This window comes from Myxocyprinus asiaticus, chromosome 25 (assembly GCF_019703515.2).
Source record: "Myxocyprinus asiaticus isolate MX2 ecotype Aquarium Trade chromosome 25, UBuf_Myxa_2, whole genome shotgun sequence".
NCBI classification, from domain to species: domain Eukaryota; kingdom Metazoa; phylum Chordata; class Actinopteri; order Cypriniformes; family Catostomidae; genus Myxocyprinus; species Myxocyprinus asiaticus.
In genome coordinates, this window is record NC_059368.1 from 3791059 (window position 1) to 3810237 (window position 19179).

General features: G+C 38.7%; 1 protein-coding gene across 1 annotated transcript in view; it reads left to right on the plus strand.

Moving 5' to 3' along the window:
* The window catches only part of LOC127415538 (collagen alpha-1(XII) chain-like), a 126616-nt gene that overhangs the window by 24742 nt on the left and 82695 nt on the right, over nt 1-19179 (plus strand). The window contains exons 13-19 of the mRNA XM_051654307.1: nt 8982-9251; nt 12569-12835; nt 13286-13478; nt 13579-13703; nt 17899-18048; nt 18211-18330; nt 18963-19127. Coding sequence (XP_051510267.1) covers nt 8982-9251; nt 12569-12835; nt 13286-13478; nt 13579-13703; nt 17899-18048; nt 18211-18330; nt 18963-19127 — 1290 coding nt within the window. The remainder of the gene's footprint in view (nt 1-8981; nt 9252-12568; nt 12836-13285; nt 13479-13578; nt 13704-17898; nt 18049-18210; nt 18331-18962; nt 19128-19179) is intronic.

A 19179-nucleotide genomic window follows, 5' to 3' on the forward strand; every position in this document is an offset into this window, starting at 1 on the left:
TTGTTGGCCTTCTGGAAAGTATGTTCATTTACTGTATATGTACTCAATACTTGGTAGGGGCTCCTTTTGCTTTAATTACTGCCTCAATTCGGCGTGGCATGGAGGTGATCAGTTTGTGGCAATGCTGAGGTGGTATGGAAGCCCAGGTTTCTTTGACAGTGGCCTTCAGCTCATCTGCATTTTTTGGTCTCTTGTTTCTCATTTTCCTCTTGACAATACCCCATAGATTCTCTATGGGGTTCAGGTCTGGTGAGTTTGCTGGCCAGTCAAGCACACCAACACCATGGTCATTTAACCAACTTTTGGTGCTTTTGGCAGTGTGGGCAGGTGCCAAATCCTGCTGGAAAATGAAATCAGCATCTTTAAAAAGCTGGTCAGCAGAAGGAAGCATGAAATGCTCCAAAATTTCTTGGTAAACGGGTGCAGTGACTTTGGTTTTCAAAAAACACAATGGACCAACACCAGCAGATGACATTGCACCCCAAATCATCACAGACTGTGGAAACTTAACGCTGGACTTCAAGCAACTTGGGCTATGAGCTTCTCCACCCTTCCTCCTGACTCTAGGACCTTGGTTTCCAAATGAAATACAAAACTTGCTCTCATCTGAAAAGAGGACTTTGGACCACTGGGCAACAGTCCAGTTCTTCTTCTCCTTAGCCCAGGTAAGACGCCTCTGACGTTGTCTGTGGTTCAGGAGTGGCTTAACAAGAGGAATACGACAACTGTAGCCAAATTCCTTGACATGTCTGTGTGTGGTGGCTCTGGATGCCTTGACCCCAGCCTCAGTCCATTCCTTGTGAAGTTCACCCAAATTCTTGAATCGATTTTGCTTGACAATCATAAGGCTGCGGTTCTCTTGGTTGGTTGTGCATCTTTTTCTTCCACACTTTTTCCTTCCACTCAACTTTCTGTTAACATGCTTGGATACAGCACTCTGTGAACAGCCAGCTTCTTTGGCAATGAATGTTTGTGGCTTACCCTCCTTGTGAAGGGTGTCAGTGATTGTCTTCTGGACAACTGTCAGATCAGCAGTCTTCCCCATGATTGTGTAGCCTAGTGAACCAAACTGAGAGACCATTTTGAAGGCTCAGGAAACCTTTGCAGGTGTTTTGAGTTGATTAGGTGATTGGCATGTCACCATATTCTAATTTTTTGAGATAGTGAATTGGTGGGTTTTGTTAAATGTGAGCCAAAATCATCACAATTAAAAGAACCAAAGACTTAAACTACTTCAGTCTGTGTGCATTGAATTTATTTAATACACGAGTTTCACAATTTGAGTTGAATTACTGAAATAAATGAACTTTTCCACGACATTCTAATTTATTGAGATGCACCTGTATATATATATATATATATATATATATAAATATATATATATATATATACAGTATATGCATATATCATATATATATATATATACTTTTTTTTGTATTATAGTTTTTGTATGAGATTTTCTGATAACACTTTTTCAGCACTTAATCTTGGTTAGAGTTAATTGCAACAAATACTAATATTTTTTTTTAAATTAGTAGTTGTAAATTATACCATTATTAATGCATTATGAACAGTGAACAGTTGTATTTATATAAATAAACATTAAACAAGATTAATAAATGCTGTAAAATAGATTGTTCATTGTTAGTTCATGATACCTCATGCATATACACATTTTTACAAAAAGAACCTTATTGTAAAGTGTTACTAAAAATATTACTGTAATAAGAATTATTGAATAATTGTCATAAAAAATAATGTCTCAATGCAAATACAATTTTTTTTTTTCTTTATGTAAAATGTAATTTATTATTTATTTCGGGGTGTTTGGGATGAAATATGACCATGACATTTTCTTGACAAATTTTGTGAGAGTCACCCAAATGCATGATGTACAAAATTACTTAAAGGGTGGTGTAGTGGTTAAACATCTGGCTGGCAACTGGAAGGTTGCTGGATTGATTCCATTATGGAGCGAGTTATGAGTCACCATTGTGCCCTTGAGCAAGACGTTTGACTACTTCTGTACATCACTCTGGATTAAAACATCTGCTGAATGACTTAATACATTATTTCAAGTATTCACCCATACACAATTATCACATTAGCACTAAGGTTTCTGAATACCAGAGGATATCAGTCATATCCCAGTGCTCCCCAAGTCTAACACTTATACTTTGAAAATAGTTTATGTAATCAGTCGTAAAAGACACACATTCCATTCTCTTAATACTGTGAGGGCATTTCAACACAGCAAGATTGTCAGTAATACTATTTGTTCAGCCTTCGAAGGACTGGGGGCATTTTTAACATCAGTTCCTGTCAGGAAGGATTAACAAATGGATTGAACGGAGCCTACTGATTCTACCCATTCCATTTTTCATGCTGAAGCACAGAGAAATTATGTACATTCCCTTTCTTGGGATTTTCAGGAGGCCGGATTTTAAGATACAACAACATGGCTTAAGTATCCACTAATGACATTACCAGCAGCAAAGCTTGCCCAGATCTGTTCTAGTTTAAATACTAAATCATAAGTTACTGAATGCCAGTAATCTTATGTCACTGAACCACCACAGTCAAATTTGAGGCCCTGAGCTTGAAGCCCAGAAAGAGAATGAAGCTTTTGAATGATCACTTGAATAAACCCTTTTACCCCAAAATAAAAATTCTGTCTATATTTTGTCATTCCAAACCCTTTCTTTCTTCTGTGGAACACAAAAGAACAGGTTGAAGATTGCTGACTCTGCCCTTTTCTATATTTTTCTACGATGAATGCATACAGTGACCAGTGGCAGTCAAGCATAAAGTACTATAAAGGCACCATAAAAGTAGTCTATACGAATCATATGGCTTCAGAAGACTTGAAATATAGTGCATGAGTTGTATAGATTTGAGGCCGACCAATAGTGGATTTTGTCGATACCTAACTGATTTATCGGCCGATAGTTTTTAAAATCGATTTATAGAATGTTGAAAAGCTTTCTTAGCCTTTCCTAACTATCACGGGCATAGACATAGAATAGTCCAAAACTAGTAATATCCCAGATGCAGTTTATTGTGCAGCCAAAATCCCAGTAATAACCAGATAAAATGAAGATTCTGAGCATAACGAGGGACTATGAACAAGTCCGAAATACACATACTTATTTTGGGACTCCTTAGGACTTTTGAAATGACAGAGACTTGGCTCAGTTGTATTTACCAAATTAAGCTTTTTATAGCCTATATACAACCTAGTCTCATAGATCAAACCTTACTATAACTTCTTTTTGCAATCTGAGTTTTGCATGCAGAATTCTACATTTTGTTGCAGTTTCCTGGTGAAATTAACACTAGAGGTGCTACAACAACTGTGCGTTTTATTCACTTTCACACAAATAAAAAAATACTCACTGCTATGTTATGATATCGACACACATTTACTCTAACGCATCATTTGAAAAATGATACATTTGAATGCTTGTGTAACAGACTCGTCTACATTTACACACTTATTACAGTTGTATTGGACTTTGGACTCGGAGACCAGTCAAGCGCACAAGCACGTGAGATGAAAGTGTCATAGAAGCAACATGAGATGAAGTGGTTGCTTCAGAAAATGTGCTTTTCATATCTCATTTTGTTTTTGACCAATATTGGTTAGGTTTAGGTGTTGGTTTAGGATAAGAATGTCTATTTTGTGTACCTGTCATGTGATTTTAGATCACTATTAGTTTGGTTTAGGTTTTAACTCTACTCAACTTAACTCAACTCAACTCAACCGATTTAGGATTATATTTCACCAAAAGAGTTTTTTACAATTATTATTCACAACATATGAACTTTGAGACTCGTTGTATGTGCTGACAGGGCACGTTTCCATATAGTTGCATTTTTCAATCAAAATAACCACATTTGCATTGATGTGAGGATACAAATATGGTTGAATATTGTCACCTCTAGAAGCCGTTGTTTTACTGGACACCCAAGTTGCAGTGCCAGGCACAGAGGAACACACACACACACACACAAAAAATTAAAAATAGCAATTTTCGGCATAGATTTTTGCAGATAGCCGATAATTCCAAAAAGGCACAGATTAATTAGTAAATAATGAGTAAATAATCTAATTGTGTACGTTTTGTTAGTTGCTTTCAATAAATGCGTCTGCTAAATGAATAAATGTAAATGTAAAACCGATATTTCAGTCTACCTCTAGTATAGACTACTGTTTTGGTGGTTTTATAATGCTTTTTTAATCCAGTTTGGAGCTTAACAGCCCCTGTATGTTTTGATCACTAAAAGAGCAGCTTGGACATTCCGTTAAACATCTTCTTTTGTGTTCCACGGAAGAAAGAAGTACAGGCTTTGAAAGACATGAGGATAAGGAAATGGTGGCAGAAATTTTCCCTTAAAGTCACAGTAGCTGTTGTTGAAGTTCTGTGAGATGTCATTTCCCGAAGCATCATGGACCGATTTCTGAAAATGGACATTAAAATCTAGAAATGTGATTTATCTTTTTCATCACTTCATTGAGACAGAGGGAGCTAAGCTAAATGAAGATCTCTATTGCAAATAATTACATAATGCAGGAACTATGAAGCTCCATCCCACTCTGGGAGTAGAACAGTCACCCAGTACTGTGTTTATGAGGAGACTCGAAAAGGGAATCTTAAAAGATTTCCATTTTGTCCTCAATCTGAGATTACCACGTCCACTTGCAGAAAGGAGAAGGCCTACAATCCCAGATGTCTACAATTGTCTACCAAGACACCTTCATACATTTTGAATCAATTCATGCTGTCTTAGTATTGACCTGTCTATGTGCTGGGAGTCCTCTTGGTGAAAAGCATACGTCCAATTATCGCAACCACAATGATTTCCAGCAAATTACAGTGAAGACCTTGCCTACATGGCATTATAATTGTTTCCATATATCTTACATAAATTGTACATTTTTTAAATGTTTTTATTCAAGCAATGTTGAACTAAGAATTGTTACATATTAAAGTCAACATGAAAGGTCGATCGCAACATTGGTAATGTGACACATTCAATGAGAAAAAAATGTAGGACAGGACTTGCTCAGAGTGTGCCCACTTCAGAGATACAGCAAGTTACACATAGTACAAATCAAATTTTAATTAAAGATTACAAACACATTTTCTTTCCTTTAAAATAACTTGGGCACAATAAGACCAGGCAGTGGATTACAATACATTTTTAGTTCATGTTAACATATCTCTTGCTTTCAATGAATAAACCATCATGAATATGTTAGTTGAATAGCATAACTGACATTAGCACCTTCCATCGAGGCTGTTTTGATGTAGTTTGCAAAGTGAATGTCTTTTACCCTAAACTTTGAAGTTGTTGCTCTGATAAATGCATGTCTGTGACCTCACTGGACAACAACCGTGAAATTTAAATAAACTGTCCAGCTGAAAATAACACAAAAGATTTTCCACCTGTTCACACGCAAAGGACTTGAACCAAATTAAGGGATGTGATGAGTTATCACACATATGGAATGTGTTACCTGCGTTTCCAATGGGATTAATTTGCATTATGTTCTTGCCGGAATAGCACATGATCAATTGAATGGAGCCGGATCACATCGAAGGATAGTATAGTGTTACACCTGGATATTAAATTAAAATCTTAAGTCTTCAATAAGCTAGATCCAAGCAAGCATAAAGGTGTCATTCTCATCCAATGTGTTTGCATCACCTGGTATCCTCAGAGGTGGACAGCTCTTCCTGTCTACCATGTCAAGTAATGCGTTCAAGCTGCTCTCACTGTCCAGTCCATGACCCTGGAGATGTACATAAAGAACAGACGAAGAAGTTGACCAAAAGCTCTCCCAGCACCTGTGCTTTCCCGGTGATTGACATGAGGTTAAACTTCAAAAACACGGCACGGAGGGTTTGGATTTCTGAGCAGCACATGATGGTGTGTCGGCGTTTTGAATGGAGTTACGGCTTTAAATGGATACAAAAGATCATTTGAATTTCAAGGCTGTTTTAAAGGCACCGTCAAATAAAATCCTGCTGTTTGGCTGCTTCAGAAAACTAGAGAAATGCATATGAAATTCATATACTGAGAAAAGATGTTTGATGTTGCATTACTCAACAAGTTGTACTGTTTCCAATTTTTTGCAATTTGTAGGGACTTATAATCATAGCATGAGACAGAACGGGAGACAAAAAGAGAAGGATGTAAGGATAAAGGATGATTATGGATTTGGGAAGGGATCAGACATCCGAGGATGGTCCTTTGATGGAGTTTACGTATGGTGGTTTTGTAGAGATTTGTCTTATGCAGTGCTTTCGAAAAGAAACTTATGGGTTGGCAAACATCCCTTCTTCTGCAAAGTCTCAAAACCTTGCAGTGATTGAAATGAGTTTAAAAAAAGAGAAGAAAAATCTATGCTACTTTGTGTTAGAATATGCAAGCATGTGGGTATCCACAAGTCACTCTGTTTTTTCTGTTGTCTTTCTGAGTCCATTTAAAGAATGTAGTCAGAAACAAGCTTTAAATTGGCAGTGTTAGTCAATAAGAGTTGAATACATCTGTCTTTACATCACTGAAAATGTCTGGAGATCATATCTCTGGTGGTACATAAATCTAACATGATTAACCGACCTGTGAATCTGTCCCACAATTAAATAAAAATTATTCGGTTGACAAATAATGCAAAATATAAGACTGTCCCATGATCCATAAGCAAGTTGCATGTGAAGTTTAGCTGTAATGAAAGAGGTCACAAAAAGCAGCTTGAACTGTGTGGTGGGTTTCATAATACCTCAAGGGGAAATTGTGTGTGTGTGTGTGTGTGCATTGACTTTAGTCTTTATTAGCAGCTGTTAAGTTTTGTTTCACATGAATGAATTAGTGCTGGTTGCAGTTCTGCGCACACCTGCAGCAATGACACCATAGACATCATGAGAAATGGCCTGTTTGTCTTTTAAATATACCACATTTTAATGTTCTTCACCAGAGAGTATGGCCCAGGGTGATGCTACTAATATACGGCATAGAGTGAAATCTTTTTCCTGATTATAAGTCTGTCTTTTTCTGAGAGATGAGTAGAATCCACATACCCTAGGAAGTACAGTAGGTTGCCGATTCTCAGATGCTTTTATACAAAAGAACTTACAGAAAAGTTATTGCAGGGAAGTTTCCCCTGGGGCAATCTGAGGTTAAAGGGAATAGTTCACCCTAATACTTGCCCTCATGTCATTCCAAACCTGTATGACTTTCTTTTGTATGTAGAGCACAAAAAGAAAAAAAAGGAAAGTAGTCCATACAACTCATAATGGCCATTCGATAGCTTTGTGTGAGGAACAGACTATACCACCATAGGGCTGTACAGATACAATCATATGGCGATATATTACAGTACTTTTTCTCATGATATTGTATCAGTATTTTTATTGATCTGCTTGTGTATTCATATCATTTCCTACAGTTCAACAATGAAAAAGTAGGTCATCTGAAAAAGGGAAAACTCTGAGACCGGCGTGCAAGAGCAATTGAAACTGAATCCTCAGATTCACTATTTTTTAAAGAGCCCTTATTATGCTCATTTACAGGTTCAGAATTTTATTTTGGGGGTCTATTAGAATAGGTTTACATGCTTTAATGTTCAAAAAACACATAATTTTTGTCATACTGTACATTGCTGCAGCACCTCTTTTCACCCTCTGCGTGAAACGCTCTGTTTTAGCTCTGCTCTGGTTGGTCAGCTGGCCCAGTCTGTTGTGACTGGTCAACCGCTTAGAGCATGTGTCAGAAACGTAACGCCCCTTACCATAACCGAAGGAGCCCTTAGGCGGGCATTATGCAAATGTGTTACATAGCAATATAGCTAAGTCACGGAAGTAATGGCTGGACTGCAAACCAGGCATTTCAGGCAGTTCAGGAGCAGTGTTGTCTGTGGGAGAGAGTAACTCCCTTTGGCATGGACTTTGTGCTTTGTAACTTTACAGACCTTTTACATGCACAAACAGCTATATTACACACTAAAGGAAAGGTAAAATCCCAAAAAGCATAATAGGGCCTCTTTAAGGGAAACGCTAACAATTCTCATGGAAACTAATCACGATATTTTGTATTGTGACATGCAGTATGTATAACGATTTATTGTATCGTGATTTGTATTGCAGTGCACTGTATCATGACATATATCGCTATACTGTATGTTGTATCATGACATACTGCATATCGCGATTTATTATATTGTGACGTATTGCGATATATTGTATCGTGATATGTATTGCAATATTTTGTATTGTGACATGTAGCACAAAATAATGTATTGCGACATGACATGATATTGTATTGTCAGAAATGTATCACACTATATTGTATAAAGATATGTATCACAATAAACTGTATTGTGAAATACAGTATATCGCTATATATTGTATATTGACATACTGTATGTATCGCAATATATTGTATAGTGACTTATGTATCGCTATATACTGTATCGTGATATTTGAATCGCAATATATTGTATCATGACATGTATTGTGATATATTGTTTTGTGACATGTAACGTTTTATATTGTATCGTGACATGTATTGCGATATATTGTATTGTGATACGTATCGCTATATATTGGATAGTGACATGTAACGCAACGGATTTTGACATGTATCGCAATATAGTGTATCGTGACATGTTATGCAATATATTGTACACATCATATCATGGGGTGATTACTGACACCCAACCATACTTCACCATATCTCTCAAATTTATTCAATTCAAAGATGGTTCTTCAAGATGGCTCACACGATGTTTGATGGCAGTGATATCAAACGAGAGCACAATGGTGATAGCTTACAATTCCTGGTGGGACTCGAACCAGAAACCTTCCACTATTTGGGCCTGAGCTTTATCTGCACCACCCACCCTTTAACATCAATGATATCTCATAAGTCCTACCTCTCTGCTGTATACTGAACTTATTTTTTTGTGCCACCAACAGAGTTGGGTTCCCCAAGAGACTTGATAACCAGTGATGTGACGGACACTAGCTTTATGGTGTCATGGACCGCCGCTCCAGGACGGGTGAGGGAGTATCATGTCAACTGGAGGTCTCTCTTTTCAGAGGAGTCTGGGAAGAAGGTGGTGCCTGGAGATGTGACCAGAAGTCTGCTGGAGAACCTCACACCTGAAACACGTTATCAGGTGTCTGTGTTCGCTTCTTATGCCAGCAAGGATGGAGAACCACTGGTGGGAGAGGAGACCACTGATGGTACGTAAAACTATTGCTGCTTTTTTATTTCTATTAATCCCATATACACTTTTGAAAATAAAGATTCTTTATTTGTTCTTTGCAGCAATAAACCCCTCTTGCTATCAATGACCATTTTTGTCTGTATAGGGTTCTTGAGTTGACTTTGAATAGACTAAAAAGTCCTTAATGTGACATTGTAGATCGTTTTAGATCAGCATATTGGTTGGAGGTATCATTTGTTAACGGAGTAAAGCCCTCCTGGGTTCTTTTAAGCACCTATAGATTGATGTATTTCTAAAGAACCATGGAACTTAAAAAGGTTCCTCTATGATATCATGGGAGATAGAAACAAAAGAAACAAATTGAGATGAATGGTTTGTTGATGGAAACTGGAGGTTAGGCTTAGAGTGAAACAAGTAATTGTGATTATACAGTAGTTATAAATATACATTACCAATATTTAATTGGAAATGTGTACAGTATGAGAATTTTACTGAGCTGGATTAAGTGAGGATTTAAAATCATTTGGCTTTTTTTCACCTTTTGGAGGAATATAGCACAACATTTTCAACGAATAAGAAATGGTTCTTTAGATAATGCACACTTGACAGAGCATGCACTCCTGTGCCTTAGGCTCTGCCATTTAAATGCATCAATCAACAAACTTTTAAAGCAGCCTGTGGAACACAGTTGGAAAGCAAAGCAAAACAATGGAATGGAAATAAAAAGTCATGGAATGGAATGGAAATAACAAGTCTGAAGGGAAAGGAATGGAATGGAAATAAAAAGTCTGAAGGGAAAGGAAAGGAAATTAATAAAAATGAAAGGAAAGGAATGGAAAGCAAAGAAAAAGTCTGAAGGGAATGGAAAGGAGAGGAATGGAAAGGAAAGGAAAGAAATGGAAAGGAAAGGAAAGGAATGGAAAGCAAAGAAAAAGTCGGAAGGGAAGGGAGAGGAGAGGAGAGGAAAAGTCTGAAGGGAAAGGAAAGGAATGGAATGGAAATAAAAAGTCTGAAGGGAAAGGAAAGGAAATTAATAGAAAGCAAAGGAAGGAATGGAATGGAAAGCAAAGAAAAAGTCTGAAGGGAATGGAAAGGAGAGGAGAGGAATGGAAAGGAAAAGAATGGAAAGAACAGAAAAAGAAAAGAATGGAGAGGAAAGGAAAGGAAAGGAAAGGAAAGGAAAGGAAAGGAAAGAAATGGAAAGGAAAGGAATGGAAATCAAAGAAAAAGTTGGAAGGGAAGAGAGAGGAGAGGTAAGGAAAGGAAAAGTCTGAAGGGAAAGGAAAGGAATGGAATGGAATGGAAACGTCCGAAGGGAATGGAAAGGAAATTAATAGAAAGGAAAGGAAAGGAATGGAAAGCAAAGAAAAAGTCCGAAGGGAATGGAAAGGAGAGGAAAGAAGAGGAATGGAAAGGAAAAGAATGGAAAGAACAGAAAAGGAAAGGAATGGAGAGGAGAGGAAAGGAAAGGAAAGGAAAGAAATGGAAAGGAAAGGAAGGGAATGGAAAGCAAAGAAAAAGTCAGAAGGGAAGGGAGAGGAGAGGAGAGGAAAAGTCTGAAGGGAAATTAAAGGAAAGGAATGGAAAGGAAAGCAAAGAAAAAGTCTGAAGGGAATGGGAAGGGAAGGGAATGGAATGGAATGGAGAGGAAAAGAAAGACAAATTGGAAAGGAAAGGAAAGGAAAGGAAAGGAAAGGAATGGAAAGCAAAGAAAAAGTGGGAAGGGAAAGGAATGGAATGGAAAGGAAAGGAAAAGTCTGAAGGGAAATTAAAGGAAAGGAAGGAATGGAAAGCAAAGAAAAAGTCTGAAGGGAAGGGAGGGGAATGGGGTGGAGTGGAGAGGAGAGGACAGGAGAGAAAAGGAATGGAAAACAAAAAAAGGTGGAAGGGAATGAGAGAAGAGGAAAGGAAATCAATGGAAAGGAAAGGAAAGGAATGGAATGGAAAGCAAAGAAAAAGTCTGAAGGGAAGTGAAGGGAAGGGAATGGAGAGGAGAGGAGAGGAGAGGAGAGGAGAGGAGAGGAGAGGAAAGGAAAAGTCTGAAGGGAAATGAAAGGAAAGGAATGGAAAGGAAATCAAAGAAAAAGTCTGAACGGAAGTGAAGGGAAATGAATGGAAAGGAGAGGAGAGGAGAGGAGAGGAGAGGAAAGGAAAAGTCTGAAGGGAAATGAAAGGAAAGGAATGGAAAGGAAAGCAAAGAAAAAGTCTGAAGGGAATGGGAAGGGAAGGGAAGGGATGGAATGGAGAGGAAAGGAAAGAAAAGAAAAGAAAAGAAAAGGAGAGGAAAGGAAAGGAAAGGAAAGACAAAGTGGCAAGGGAAAGGACAGGAAGGGAAAAGGCAGGAAAGAAAAGAAAAGAAAAGGAAAGGTAAAAGCTAAGGAAAACACAAAAAATGTGAAAGGAAGGGAAAAAGGAAAACGAAGAAAGGAAAAGAGAAAGCTATGGAAACAAAAACCTTTGAATCTTAGTTAGACAAAAATTATTTAATGTTATTGTGAGTTCTTCAAGCTGTGGTATTATGCTTGCCATCAAATCTTGGTAAATCAAGTGGATTTGAATTTCTGTGCAGTAGTCACTTGCCACTGAGTGGAAAAAGTGAGATGATCCCAGCAAGAGTTCAGTGAACATTACCGCTGAGGAAAAGAACAGTTTTAAAGGGATACATGTGTGCAGGGCAACCAATAATAAGAGCCGTATGTTGTCTGGGTGCTGGGACGCATTCCCTTTTCCCAGTACAGACACTGAAACTGAAATCATACTAGTGGAAACTTACGCCAATGCGGGGTTTAAGAAAATATTGGAATGAGGAAACCTTTTTTTTTTGCTGTCTTTTGGCCTGCTTCTGGTTACACATTAACATCTAACCATCTCTGTTTTCATTTCAGTTGTCAGGTTTACATTTTTCGAGGACATTAAGGAACATCTAGTAGAATTTGAGTCAAACACAACTAGATTTGGAAAAGAACCAGAGGAAAGGAAAGAGGTGAAGAGGAAAAGGAAAGTAAATTGGTAAAGAGGGAAAGGAAAGGAAATGAAATAGATGAAGAGGAAAAGGAAAGGAAAAAGATGAAGAGGAAATAGACGAAGAGGGAAAGGAAGAAAAAAACAAATACAAACCAAACCTACCAGTCTGGGGTTTGAGAAACTGTTAGGATAGAGAACATTTTAGCTTCCTTTTAACTTGCTTGTGGTGCCACATTCACCTCTAACCATCTCTGTTTGTTTTCATTTCAATTTCAGGTTTATCCAGGACATTGCGGAACGTGTAGTATAATTTAATTCAAACAAAACTGGACTTGATTTTCTAAATGGTACTTTTTTGTATTTTTGTAGCATCTATGTCTGGCAAGGCTTTAGTTGTGTCCGATGAAACTGAGAGAACCATGCGTGCGACATGGCTACCCGCTCCAGGCCCTTTGGCCAACTACAGGCTCACGTATATCTCTCAGGCCGGCGGTAAAGAGATGACCATCAAGGTTCCAGCCAATGTGACTACCACCATGCTGAGGAAACTGCAGCCTCTGACCACCTACGACATCACCGTGCATCCCATTTATAAACGTGGAGAAGGAAAAGCAAGGCAAGGAGTAGGAACCACATGTACGTTGGCCAATAATTTAAAGCCCATGAGTCACAGATTTGTACTAGTGCACTGTTGGAAGCAGTTGGTATTGGTTTAGCACTGATGAAACCAAAGCAATTTTAGGATAGATGTGCTTTTACTTTTCTAAATGATCAGACTTTCTGAATTTTCAGACTGGCGGGCAATAAAATGGTTGAAAAAAAAGGGATTGAAGGAGGGATCAGAGACATAACTAAAGACTACAATATCATAGTAACTTTGTGATGTGCTCTTTTGACTTGGGCCAGTAGGCAATACCCTAGAAACCAATGCACTAAAAACCACCCACAACATTCTTGTATTGTGGCCACAAGTTTTGCACAGGCAACCACCACTCCATAGGGTACTAGTGCTTTTAACTAAGTGTATCTTGTGTGGATTGTAGCTTGTCTGTATGCTGATATTGCTGCATCCTCTTTGTCCTGCAGTGTCATCATTTAAAGCCCCAAGAAACCTGCAAACCTCTGAGCCCACCAAGACGAGTTTCCGTGTGTCTTGGGACCCCGCTCCTGGTGACGTACGTGGGTACAAAGTCACTTTCCATCCCAGCGGTAATGACATTGATCTGGGAGAACTTCTCATTGGTCCTTACGACCACACTGTCGTTCTAGAGGAACTCAGGTAGAACTCCAGTGTTTATCATGAACCTTTTCATGAACGTTTTTCTCAATATAAAAATTGAGTTGAGACATGTGGTTTGAGTTTTGTTCTTTGTTCACAGAGCTGGAACTAAATACTCCGTGGCTGTTTTTGGAATGTTTGATGGAGGTCAAAGTATGCCGTTAGCTGGAGAGGAGAAGACCACCCTCTCTGATGCACCTGAGCCCCCTCCTGTTATGTCCTCTGGTACAATCTCAGCACATCATACAAAAACATCACATCTACAGTTTATCGTTAGCATTAACTTCCTGATAGGAAAAAATAGTTAATTCTAAGTGTACACTCTGCTAGGAACCAACAGTTTATAACTTCCTGCTAGGAACAAACTGCTTATTTTTTGCAACTTTCTGCTTGGAACCAACAGTTTATTCTAGTGTAACGGGAGCCAGCTGGTATGTGATAGCTAGAGGCTGTAGCATTTAGCCTTCTCATTAGTGCGCACGCCTCCCATGCCGGCTGACGCCGGTTCAAATCCTGCTTGGAGCGGGTCGAGCAGGACCAGTTAAAGTGGTGCCGTGACCCATATGGGAGTGAGGTTTAGTGGGGTAAGTGTAATGGGAGCCAGCTTGTACGCGATAGATGTGCAGTATGTTTAAACCTAACTTCCCTGGCCTCAAGATGCGCAATAGCGACTGACGCTAGAGGCTGTAGGCTTTAGCCTCCTCCTTAGCCGGCCTCCCATGCTGGTTGACGCCGGTTCGAATCCTGCTCGGAGTGGGTACAGCAGGACCAGTTACATTAGCATGACCTTATTCTAGGACTTGACAGTTTACTATTAGCATTGCTTTCTGCTAGTAACCAGCAGTTTATTTTTTAGCATAACTTTCTGCTTGGAACCAACAGTTTATTTTTAGCATAACTTTCTGCTAGGAAGAAATATTTTAATTTTAGCATAACTTGCTAAATTAAATATGCTTACATACAACTTAATATGTAACGTTGATGTTGCTATATGCTACTATTTAAAATGTTTATTATTGCATATTTTCTATTGTTTCACATGCTATTTAAAAACTATAATAGGTGTTATACAGTGTATACTCTATTAATCTTTTGGGGGCCGTTCACACTGAACACATTTTTGAAGATGCCGTATTAAGTTAAAAAGAACTTTAACCTTTAAAAACATGTCTCGAGACACCTGCTTTCTGTTCTATTTGTTCCGTTGCATCTCACATTTTTTTTCAGTCTGAACGGCATCTAAATGTGTCTCAAAGTGCAGTATGTTTAAAAGAAAATGGTGAATGGGTTCTGATCATAAACAAATGTCCACACATGGTCATGCAGAAAGTGTTAGCATAGCAAGATGGAGGTATAAATGATTTGATGAAGAGTTGAAATAGTGTGTGCCAGGTCTTTGGCAGCACTGTTAGCCAGGAACAGTTCTTGACTTTTGGCACTTTTCCACTGCACGTTATGGTTCGACTCGATTCGACTCTGCTCGCTTTACTTTTCCGAGCTTGCTTTTCCACTGCAGTTTAGTGCCGCCTCAACGTGGGTGGAATTCTACACTGATCGTCATAGTTGCGCCGCCTCTACTCCCGTGACATCATCTTAAACGCGACACAAACATTACTGACCATAAACAATAACACGACCGCTAGCTGTTAGCTACTTGCTCACTGTGCTGCATACAGCAGTTGTTGCATGGTTATTTTATACAAGTGTAACAGTTAAATTTGCCTGGTTGTTTTAGAAGCAAGCTTTCCAGTAGCTGGTCAACTAAATAAAGTGAAGCTTTCAAGCAGAATATAGAGTTAACGTAACAAAACCTACCATCCTCCATCGTGGACTCCAGCAATGCCGAGTCCAGGGCACTCTCCCTCCCATTGCTCACCGGTCTATTGCCATAGATAGATAGTCCATTTGGTCAAAACCACTTCCACTTTCTTCTGTTTGAACCACTCCGGCTGTTGTGGTCCTTGATGGTTCTGTAGTCACTTTTACGTTTTTTTAACTTTTCCCTACACTGTTGGTAGGTCTGGTGGTAGCCATGTGTGGCCAACAGCTGAGACACCTGAAAGACTTTCTGAAAGACTTTTTCGTTTCGCGTCGTTTCGTTCGACGCTAACGAGAGGAATGTCTGCACCTCATTTATTGACCACGGCGTGGTTTTGCACACAGCCATTTCTTTTCACAATTCGAAAGTCACGTGAACAAATTATATTGCTATCGCTGTTGCTAACTTTAAAACTAGCGGGTTGATGTCCCATGTCGCAAATCCAGTGACGCTGGTAGTGACGATTCTCTCTGACCAATCAGTGATCTTCAGGGTTTTGATGCCACATTTAGTATCGGCTCAGCTCACTTGCAACCTCGACCGAGGTGGTACTAAAAAAAGTATCAGTTACCAGGTACTATCCACAATGGAAAATCCCCAAAAAGCGAGCAGAGTCGAGTCAAGTTGATCTGTACTGTGGTTGATCTGTACCGGACGACCGTAGGGTTCTTAAAGTCAACATGACATCAAGATTGACCCTGTTTACTTTCTTAATATACATCCCTGATCTTATTGTGCACAATTCATCAGTGCATGTTATCCTAAAGCTGCCAATAGCAAAGTATCTATTTAGGCCTCTTTTAGGCTACTGTTGTAGGTAATTCAGCAGCCTTTTTAAAATCATGCCAAGTAGTTAAAGCAGTACTTTAATGGCATTTAACATCGATGTAATAAAGATCACAACAATAATAGTAAATAATGGTAGATTAGGAAAAGAAGCATTAGCATTGGGTTCAATCAATCCACTGATTACCACATTCTACAATGGAACACCCTCTTTTCATAATGCGATCAGTTCTTAGTGAATAAAAAAATCAAGTCCCACCCCACATTTTTTCCCCCATGAATATATTGTGGAAGTGTAATGGGTTGCAAATGTTTCATATAGATTTTAAACACATTGGGTGAAGATAGTATGACCTTCCCCTGAGATATGCACATACACAAGCCGCTGTGAAAATACAATTATGACAGACACTAATCATATTAATGATGACTATGTAATGGTTCACACAGTTTGTAGTAGCATTTGTTATATTTTTGTTGTATTTTAATTGTCTTTCCTCCACATCATCAATGGAAAGCCAGCCACATTTCATGACAAACAACATGTCATAATTAGTAAAACAAACCTTCCATCTCACTCTGTGATGTATCTTGGTGTACGAGGCCCTCTGTGATTTCTAAGAGAGTTTGCTGTCTTTGTGTCTGTCTGCTCTTAATTTTTTACAACATAGTGTGAAAAGTTAATGGAAAAATTGCTCTGTTTTCAGTTAGGGTATGTCTCACAGATGGAAGGGAGTGAGCGTTTCGCAGGAATGCCATGGAATAGCATTTAAAGTTTAGGAAATGTTTCTCCAACAAAACCTTGAGACACGGCGATTGAGGGTATCTTGAATGGAGGGTCATTTGGATATAAATACCCTCAAATTGAAGCTGAAAGGTTGCACTTCAATCACATTTTGATTGCTTCATTTCAAATCCATTGTGGTGATGTACAGAGCCAGAATTATTACAATTGTTTTGCTGTCCAAATACTTATGTACCTAAATGTATTGAACATTTTCTCTGTTCTACGTTAAGATTTTAATAAGATACATATTGTTGTATATATGTTAGTGGTCTACCAGCCCTAAAAAGCCAAGATGGACTACATGTTGAAACCAGGTACCTGGCTGGTAGTCCAGCTGATCGACCAGCTTGGTCCAGATAATAACAATAAATAACCAGTTAGAAACCACGGAAAACCAGCTGGGATAAAGTTCCACCTCAATTGTATCATATTTTATCAGCATGTTTGTAAATATATCAAAATTTCACAAGATTTCTTTCACTTGCAGACCATGTGTGAAGTTTTCAAGAGAGATCTCCAGTGTACTAACCTCAGTTTTGGAGATGAGAGTTCCTCAATAGGTACCTGGAGCTCCGCAAGTTCTGCAAAATTGGAATGAGCAAAAGCATTCAAGGAGAAGACACTCATGTGTCACGAAGGGCTACTTTTCTTCGTTCAACAGAACAGAATCATGACGATTCCAGGAAAATGGTCTCCAGGGCCGAATGCCAGAGGGGATTTGGATACAACACAAGACTTGAAGATTAAGAGAAAAAGAGCTAGAAATCTTTGTGGAAATGCTCTGTCATTCCAAAAAATAAAATTTAAATAAAGGTCTTGGATAAAAGCCTGATGTTTATTAAGTTATTGTGCCGTAAATGTGTGTGGATTCTTTTTTATTTGCTGTGAGTGTGTAAACACTTATGGTTTGCCTTTTTCCATATCTTTCTCATTGAACTTTATATGACATCATCAACTATCCAATTACCTCTCAGCCGAGCTTCTCTTGGCATTTCTCACTGTATAACTGTGGTGTTTTTTGCTCACAGATGCTCAGTGTAAGACATCAGCCAAGGCTGATATTGTCCTGCTGGTGGACGGATCCTGGAGTATCGGCCGTTTGAATTTCAAAACCATCCGTGCTTTTATCGCTCGCATGGTGGGCGTCTTTGATATCGGCCCAGACAGGGTTCAAATTGGCAAGTCTCCAAATGCATCTTTTACTTTATGTTAACGGTATATTCATAGACAAGGCCAAAAGCATCTGGACACCATATGTGAGCTTTATGCTGGCCTTCACTTTGAATTATTACCAGGAATCTTTTCACTTGCATTAAAAATGGTATGTGGTTCTCTCTCAGGTTTGGCTCAATACAGCGGGGATCCCAAAACTGAGTGGCATTTGAACGCCCATTCTACTCGTCAATCTCTGCTAGAGGCAGTAGCCAACTTACCCTACAAAGGCGGAAATACAATGACGGGTATGACCCAATTACATAACTGCATTGTTATTTAAAATGATTTTTTATCATTTCAGTAAGAATGACTGTCATGTCTTGATGTTGCGCAAATCTTTCCCAGAATTGTTCACCTCCTGAAAACAGCATTTAAAAGTGGTGTGGATTTTTTATGCCTCTAGTGGTATCAAGCGGAATTGCAAAAATTATTTTTACTAACCTGGGCTGCGTTTCCCAAAAGCATCGCAAGCTTAAGTTGATTGTAGAGACCATTGGTGCCAGTGGTTTCTACGATCTATTTAGGCTTACAATGCTTTTGGGAAACATAGCCCAGGTTGACAAGACAAGTTCCCCCATCTGCCATTTTTCAGAGAAACAGGTACAGTAGTTCTATGGTGTAATTCACACCATTGGTTGAGCCAGAAGTTAACATGTCGGACTTCTCGAACAAACATTGTTAACTCAGCACAGTAAACTGGGATATGTGTTTTGTACATAGCATAAGGCCAAACTGAAGCAAAATTAAACAATTGTCAGTAATCTCATATTTATACATACTGTAATAACGTCATTTGGTGGCGAATCAACAGCAAGCATGTTACATTCCAATAGCACTCTGTGACGAAACCAACATGGATCTTAATGTGTTTCCAAAGGTATGGCCTTGAACTATATCCTCCAGAACAACTTCAAACCAAACGTGGGTCTGAGACCCGATTCTCGTAAGATTGGGGTCCTTGTTACCGATGGAAAATCTCAGGATGAGATTATAGTGAATTCTCAGAAACTGCGAGACTCAGGCATCGAACTATATGCCGTTGGTAAGTACTTCTCCTGAATATGCAGTAATTTTCTTCTTAACTTTATTGACCA